The 7,904-nt window shown below is 31.6% G+C and overlaps 2 protein-coding genes across 2 annotated transcripts in view; both read right to left on the reverse strand.

Annotated features, from left to right (window-relative positions):
- Positions 1–13: 13 nt before the first annotated feature.
- On the reverse strand, positions 14–1,129 carry LOC118734671 (protein ANTAGONIST OF LIKE HETEROCHROMATIN PROTEIN 1-like). The gene is made up of 2 exons (XM_036464378.1): positions 517–1,129; positions 14–443 (listed from the first exon to the last, which is right to left on the reverse strand). The coding sequence occupies exons 1-2, from the start codon at positions 947–949 to the stop codon at positions 265–267; spliced, it is 612 nt and encodes a 203-aa protein (XP_036320271.1). The 5' UTR covers positions 950–1,129; the 3' UTR covers positions 14–264.
- Positions 1,130–5,278: 4,149 nt separating this feature from the next.
- The window catches only part of LOC118753460, a 7,845-nt gene continuing 5,219 nt past the window's right edge, over positions 5,279–7,904 (reverse strand). Inside the window, exon 4 of the mRNA XM_036488344.1 lies at positions 5,279–5,367. Coding sequence (XP_036344237.1) covers positions 5,279–5,367 — 89 coding nt within the window. The remainder of the gene's footprint in view (positions 5,368–7,904) is intronic.

Raw genomic sequence — 7,904 nt, forward strand, 5'->3', positions numbered from 1 at the left:
ACATCTGTGAACCTTAATAAAAAAATGTAGTTTTTTACAATATATCGTTATATAATATGGGTATTTTAACAACTTAAGGCGGATCTCCATAGCATGCGTATACGTATGCGTGCGTTTGACAGAAAAATTGAATATACAAATGTTTATGGCAGCACCTACATAGCAACGCATCAAAATGTAAGAAAATTGTATGAATTTTGATTTCTAAGCGTAAATGTCAAACGCACGCATACGGATGCGCATACTATGGAGGTCCGCCTTTATTTAACTACTAAAGTAACAAAATGTAAAAATGTTTCCCATTGGTTCTAATGTACATATGCATGCATATACATACATGTAGTTGCTATCCACCACTCCTTGCATTACGATGGAAGGCCACCCCTTTCTATTAATATAATCTAGGTATCCTTGACTTGGTGGCAAGATCGGTATGTGGGTTCCTAAAATGTTTAATTTCCAGAGTTTTAGTTATGTATGGATATGCATATAAGCCTTCAGGTTGGTTAAAATTACCATCGATAGCGCCAATAATGTTTGGTATATGCGATTTTTTCTCAAATTCACTTGCAATTAATAACGCATCTCCCACCTGTGGAAACTTGATAAACTCTGTTTTTAGCTGAATTAACGCGTTCACGACGAGGTGAAAATATTTGTGAACAGTGCTTTTGTGCACACCAAAGACATCACCAATAACTCGGTATTCTCCACAGGAAGCCAATTTATATAAACAAATGGCTACTTGCTTCTCTATAGCAAGGGGTGGAGTGATACATGGCACACAATCGTTTTTAAGAAAGCACTCTAGTTTTTCGCAAAGCAGTAGGAACGATTTTTTACTCATACGGAAAGCTTCGATGTAGCACTCATCATTTTCTGGCTGCTGCAGCGTCCACCAGAAGTTCTCCTTCCTTTTCCGTTTGTGGAAACGTCGAATTCGAGGCATATTCGTAGCAAAAAATATGTTTGGTAAATTAGCCTGGGACCCAACCAATTCTCTCACATTATTTCTTTTTTCATTGTTTGAATTCCAAATATTCGCATCAGTATTTATAAGCTGATTAATAACAATCGTTCTTTTTCTTTGCCACGATTTTATAATGCCGAATAAAACTAGATTTTTCTCACTTTCCATTACGTTAACTTATAAAATGTCAAATGAAAACAGCTGATTTTGTTTGCTTTTGAAGACGGTTACTTTGATGCCGATATAAAGCCGTAAGCATAAACACTACAGCGAAATGTGTACGGTGTCAATGCGCTTTGAATTAAGTCGATTATTCTGTGCGTATAAACGTAGTATCATATGCAAAAGTTTAAAAGCTTATATGTACATGCATTTATATCTGTCCTAGTTATACGCATATGCACATACATAAATGCATACATATGTACCATGTATATAAAACAATGAATGCCAAGTTCAAGTTTATTTATTATACGAAAAGAGACAAATTAACATTTTACCCTTAAACGATTTTTTTTTTAATAAACTGCAATACATACATACATATGTACCGACATATTTCTGTACTAAATTGAAGATTTATAAAACAAAATTAAGCTTCATTTGTGAGAAGCCTGAAAACGAGAGAATTTGCAAAGTAACGTGATTTGGTTGATAAAAATAAAATAAATAAAATATACATATGAGGAGAGGATGAGGAATGCCGCAAGCCCAACAAAAAATACAAAAACATACATACATACAGTGGCGGTCAAAAATGAATGAATGGGGTTTCGTTTTTAATATTTACAATGTTTTTCAAGCTAAAATTTTTTTGATATTTTTTTATAAAAATAAGGTTCATGCTTTAATAAAAACTATATAAACTAAAATAAATAAAATGAATGCAAGTTAATAATTTTTTTTTTGTTGACAGCGTTTTGCATTTTTTCCATATAAACATGAATTTTTTGTGGAAGAATATGCGCAAGACCTTTTGTGAAAAAAATAAAAAAAGTCAACGTAAGTTTCCTAAATTTCGCTTTTTATAAGAAAAAAAAAAAACAGAAAAAGCCGTCAGCAAAAAAAGTTATTAAAAATCAATGCGATTTTTTAGCCGCTCGAAACTTCAAAAGTTCAACCAAAAAAAAAAATATTAAAAATCAACGCGATTTCCTGGCGTCTTGAAATTTTCACTTTTACCTACTTAAATTTGATGTAGTAGCGCAAAGTGCAAGTTTGAAGTTGCTAGAAAATCGCGTTGATTTTTGGCAATTTTTTTCATGCAGGTTCTTCCATACAAAGTATGTTCGACAATTATTTTTTGTATGGAGAAAATGAGCAAAATCTGAAAGATTCCATCTAAATAACATGTAAACAGTTTTTTTTCATTAAAAATATTGAACCGTATGAGATAAAAATTTTTTTTTTGGCATATGCTTGTAGGGCCTTAAATTCGTTAGATTAGTTATTTTGGATCACCCTCATGTACATAAATATGTATGTATATTGTTATCAGTCTAACTGAGTACAGGTATAAATGCAATAACAATTTAGACCTTTATACATAGACGACCAAAACACTGTTTATTTTATTTTATTACAGGCATATAATCAGGAGATAATTTTTCATTTGTATCTGGATAATGTGATTGTCAGAGTATCGATCATGCTCTACAGTTTCGCTCAGAATTTCATCAGTCGTCGGTAGGTGGGTAGATAGAACTGGCTGGGTAGTGAAAACCTCATATAGACAGATATTTTCGTACATTGGGTTACCACATAAAACGACCATTTATGATGAGTAGGTTGGCACTACGTCAAGAATTCTTCTTAGCAAATTGTAGGATTTTATAAAATCTGTATTTTGGGCTTGCGAAAAACGTCCTCCCAAAGCAGTTAAGACGCGTATGTACATTGCCAGCGCTGGACAATCGCTCCACCGTTTCTTATTCAATTTCACACTTCCTACAGTTATCACTACTCGCCAAACCTACTGTGACCAGCTATGAGACCCACCAGAAGTTTATAGTCGTTTCCAGGTCATTTAAAAATAAGTTCTGTTAATTTGAGATCGTGCGACCCAAGCATGGCTCTGGATACTTTGCATTGACACTGTAGTGACCACCTTTTATTCGCTTCTTGGAATATGTCTACGTCACATTTCGTTTTAAGAGCCTGTAGGGAGATAGATATTTCTAGAATGACTGTATAGCTTAGTAGCAGTCTCGCTATGTCCCTATGCCAAGGTACCGAGTACAAGTGAATTTTCATGGTTGACCTTAGAATTTTCAGTTCATTTCTGAATTCTAGGATATTTCTTGAGGTCGTTGTGTTTGACTCTATGGATTTTATAGCTGCTTGGTTATCTACATAGAAATTAATTAGTTTGCTATGTCCACTGCTGCTACTGAGAGTTCCGCCGCTTCTTTATCGCCATAACTTCTATCAGGAAGATACTGCAGTAGTTTGGTAGTTTGAACGACTTTTTTATTCCTAATTTGATTACTTAGACACCAGCTCCTGCGCCTTCTCATGTTTTTGAGCCATCTGTGAACATATGAATTCTACTACTTGCAGACCCTTCGATCGGTACTGACAAACTTTCGCCGACACGAGATGATATAGTCTACGTTTCCCACCAAGACCGCAAAAAAATTTAGTCCGAAATACTGTAAACAAATCGTTAATCGAGCAGCTTTCGGCTGTTGATGGGCACTGGCTACGATATCGAATTTTTTTGAGAACCGATTATTGTTCTAAAATATCAAGTGCCTTTGAAGAGATTTTTAGTTTCTACTTAGCTGCTTTAAATAGAGTTTTTTTCAATCTGAATGTGCTAAATTTTGTACGCTCTTTCGAACCAATGCTTTTCAAACATTTTTTGGAATTCAAACAATTTCGAAAGACAATGCAAATAGCTCGCCTAATTGAAAAACTGAAAACAGCGATTAAAACGTATAAAAAAAGTACTTAATGGTTTGAAAGGAAAAAGTACAGAAAAAGATAGAAGCAAAATAATTTAATTACAACTCCGTGACTGGTAAATTTTTTTAATTTTCTAGAAAAAAAAACGATTGGAAATGAGAGTAGTTTTTTTTTAATATGTAGATATATTTTCCCTAAAATTATATATTTGTACGTAAATATGTATGTATTATTTCCCATAAATATCAACCGTGAATTAACAAAAAAAAACGAGTTTATTTATTTACGAATTTTTAGGCAGTCATTTGTTAATGTAATTACTTAAGGCCATATTTCAAGTGTGAATGCTCGCCGTTGCGCGTGAAAGCAATAATGAAGTCTAAAGTTCTCATTTACATATGTACATATATACAGCTTTAGTCATAGACATGTATCTACTTACATCTTAAAAGTGTAACGAAAAATTTCCTATACATTTGGATGTTAGAAAATTTTAATAATTCTATATATACACTTAATAATTTATGTACATATTTTAATTGTTTGTGTTATGTAAAGCCAATATATTTTGTGTCTAGAAATGGTGACTACATGTTTTAAATATTCTTGTCGATGAAAAAAAATTTAATAATATTTAAAGGTTCAAATTAATTGTAAGGTCAATGTACAAATGTATGTACATACATATGTAGTGCGCTTTAAATGGGCAGGCGCTGGTGCCATAAACAAATTTCGTATTTTTTGATATATGCGTGCAATTTGTACAATGGACATTAGATTAGGTCACATATTTTTTTGTTTTGGTAATAAGTTTTCTAGAAATTAAATTAAATATTTTTTAGCAATAAAAACTAAAAATTAAATAAAAGAAATTTAAATTAAAAAAGAAAAAAGTTGAATTAGTTCCTAAAAAATGAACATATATTTTTTAAATAATATAATTTTAAAATCAAAAGATAATAGTATTAAAAAGAAAATAAAAATGAGTAAAAAAATAAATAAGTTCCTAAAAATTCCATGAAAAAATTTACTTAAAAAAAATGAATAAAAAAGAAAAAAAGATAATTTAAAAAAATTTAAATTTAAAAAATTTTGAAAATAATTAAGGTTTTACTCTTCGTAAGGTAAATAACTCCAGGCATCGAGATTTATGCATAAAAATTGTAAAATCGTTAATAAGACAACAGATTTGTAAAATAATATCTAGAGAAAATACCGCCTATCGCGGCAATGCCTTCAAAGAAGACCCGTTTGAAAAGGCTTCGACGATATGTAGGTACTTGAAAATTGAAAATTAATAAAAGATATAGGCTCTCTCCCGAAGTTACTCCTTGGCTCTAGGATGTGCGTTTATACCCCAGTGCGGACTATAATGATGAGTCTTTATCTATTGTAATTCGGTTAGGTCTTCTCTGACAGCAACAGCACGCGCAATGGATCTCCCTTATTGGAATCATTCTCACTTGTCGACATACCAGATATGTTCGTTCCTGCCCATTTGCGCTCAGAGTAGGCGCTTAGCTGTATCGGGTTTTTACCAATTAAATATTCGCGGAGGCTTCGACTTCTTCCTTGATATTGCCGGTCATTGAGCGTCTAGGATTTTTCTCTGTTAGCACAGGGATGTTGGCTTAAAACAACTCTCTTGCCACTCACATTCCCTCGAAGGATGTTGATAGGAAGAACCAGTGAATATTTACATGTACAGTTCGAAGTTTGACAGAAGGCCCTTCTTGTCCAATGCGAATTAGAAGCGGTGGGAGTTTCTTAAGTTCACTTAACTTCATACCTTTCCATTTTAGTGGGCGTCGAAGAGACTAAATACCGTACCAGATTGCAGCTGTCTGGTGTAAGTAAGAATCATCTCAATATTTTCCCCTAAACCTCCCTAGGTATGAAGAGCTTTTTCTAATACATACAGTGAGTGTCAGTGAAAATCGTACAATATTTTGATTGTTTTCTTGAAAATGTTTTATTTTATTAAAATTTCATTAACTGTTAATAAAAAGAAATTTCATACTACAACAAAATCCATATAACTCAAAGTTGCAAGTGTTCAAACTTTGTAACAAGAAAAAAAAACAAAAACTCGTAAAAAATGCAAAATCTGAAATTTTGATGAAATTTTTTGTTTTGTAGTTTGAAATTTTAATTTTTATGGTTTTTTTAGATAATAAGCTATTATGTCATTTTGAACATTATATTTTTTAAAAATGAGCAACATTTAAAATATGGAAAAAAAATGTACTGTACGTTCACTGACACACTGTATTTCGCTTAGCGGTTAACGTATAAAGTAAAATTTTGTTTTTGAATTTTTTTATAAGAGTTATTTAGAGAGTTATTTGTAAATTAGTTTTTTCACAATATGCAAAATGTTTTCCATCATAAATATTTTTCGTTAATTTTCATTAAAAAAATTCAGCTCATTCCATAACGAAAACCACATAAATAATTCTTGCAAACTTAGTACAAAAAAAAAAAATGAATCCAACTTAAAAAAAATTTCATCAAAATTTCAAACTTTATATTCAGAATTTTTAGAAAAACTTTCGGTATGCTGTTTTGTAGCCCGTTTAATTTTAGTATAATAAAGTGAAAGATTCAAGTAGCTGGAAATTACCGCTGATTTTTTAATTTTTTTTTTGTCGAGGGTGTTGCGCATTTGTTTCCATATATAATATAAGGCATGAACAAAATCTATTTTTATGATGGATTTCATCGAATTACAACTCCCCACATCGTTTTATGAAAAAAAAATATTATTAGTCACGACTTTTTCCATTTCAGTGACGATGTTGTTACGTCTTTTTCCATTTCAGGTGACGATATGTACTTATATACACTACGCGACAAATGAAAGTGTACATCTTGTTATAATATAACTAATATTCAATTTTTAACGCACGATCAAAATCTATTTTTATATGGAAGAAAATGCGCACATCCTCCACAAAAAAAATTAAAAATCTACGGTAATTTTAGCGACTTGAAACTAGCACTTTGTTTTACTAATGAATTTCAATGGGCTACAAAACTGTATACTTGAAATTTCTATCTAGAAATTCTGAATCAAAATTTTGTATTATGTACATAAATAATTAATGCAAACAATTGTTTATGAAAATAGTTGTGAATATTATATTAGCACAACGTGTACGCTTTCATTTGTCGCCTAGTATGTACATATTTTTTTACTTTATTTTAATTTCTTTTGTTTCACATTATTTAGTTTATTGTTCATTAATTTAAATTTTTAGAGTTTAATTTTAAGAAAAAAGTCCACAACTTTAATAACATTAAAAGAAAAAATTGAACGAATTAAAACCAATTCATTGAAAATTCTACTGGCCGAACTCACGACCTCACAGCTGGTTAATTTGCATTACTGCCGTCTGTCAAGGTAAATTTTTGATCAGATCAGCTGCACCGTTAATCGGAATCAACGTTGTGGTCTGTATATGCTTTAACCTAACCTAAATGTATGGATCCTTCAACAATAAGAGAAATTTTTAATCCAAATCTGTACCGGAATTTCTAAGATTCGATTACGTTGTTCTTTTAGAACTATAAATGCAACCGCCGATTTTAATTAAGATCCGCTTCGTCCTAATGTCGATGGGCACTTAACATGTACATACATATTTATATACACACCCATGCAAATAGATGCGCCCAAACGTGCACACAGCTAACCAAAATTAAGTGAAAACCGAATACAAATACTTAGCAACACACACAGGTGTATGTACTTGGGATCATACTCATATCATGCACGTAAGTATGTTAAGTACACATAAGCGCATAAGTACGATTGTGCGGAAGACCTTGTTGGCATGCGATTTCGATTTATAGTACATATGCACCTACAGAGTACATATTACCTCCTAATACTTAGTTGGTGTTCTTTTGAATTTTCACACCACACCCCAATTGAGCAATAAAAATAACAACAGTAAACAGATATCAGAATTTTCGCATACATACAGTATCGGACAAAACATTTGCAACTGAAATATAATAATGT

The sequence above is a fragment of the Rhagoletis pomonella genome, unplaced genomic scaffold (genome assembly GCF_013731165.1).
Source record: "Rhagoletis pomonella isolate Grant_MI unplaced genomic scaffold, Rhpom_1.0 Rhpom_scaffold_00002, whole genome shotgun sequence".
In the NCBI taxonomy this organism is placed as follows: Eukaryota; Metazoa; Arthropoda; class Insecta; order Diptera; family Tephritidae; genus Rhagoletis; species Rhagoletis pomonella.

What these genes read in the sequence shown, in the direction of transcription:
- LOC118734671 (XM_036464378.1), bottom strand. Translation starts at nt 949, where the DNA reads ATGCCTCGAATTCGACGTTTCCACAAACGGAAAAGGAAGGAGAACTTC. An exon ending in CATTATTGGCGCTATCGATG is followed by an intron (nt 444 to 516) that starts GTAATTTTAACC and finishes TAAACATTTTAG; the next exon opens with GAACCCACATACCGATCTTG.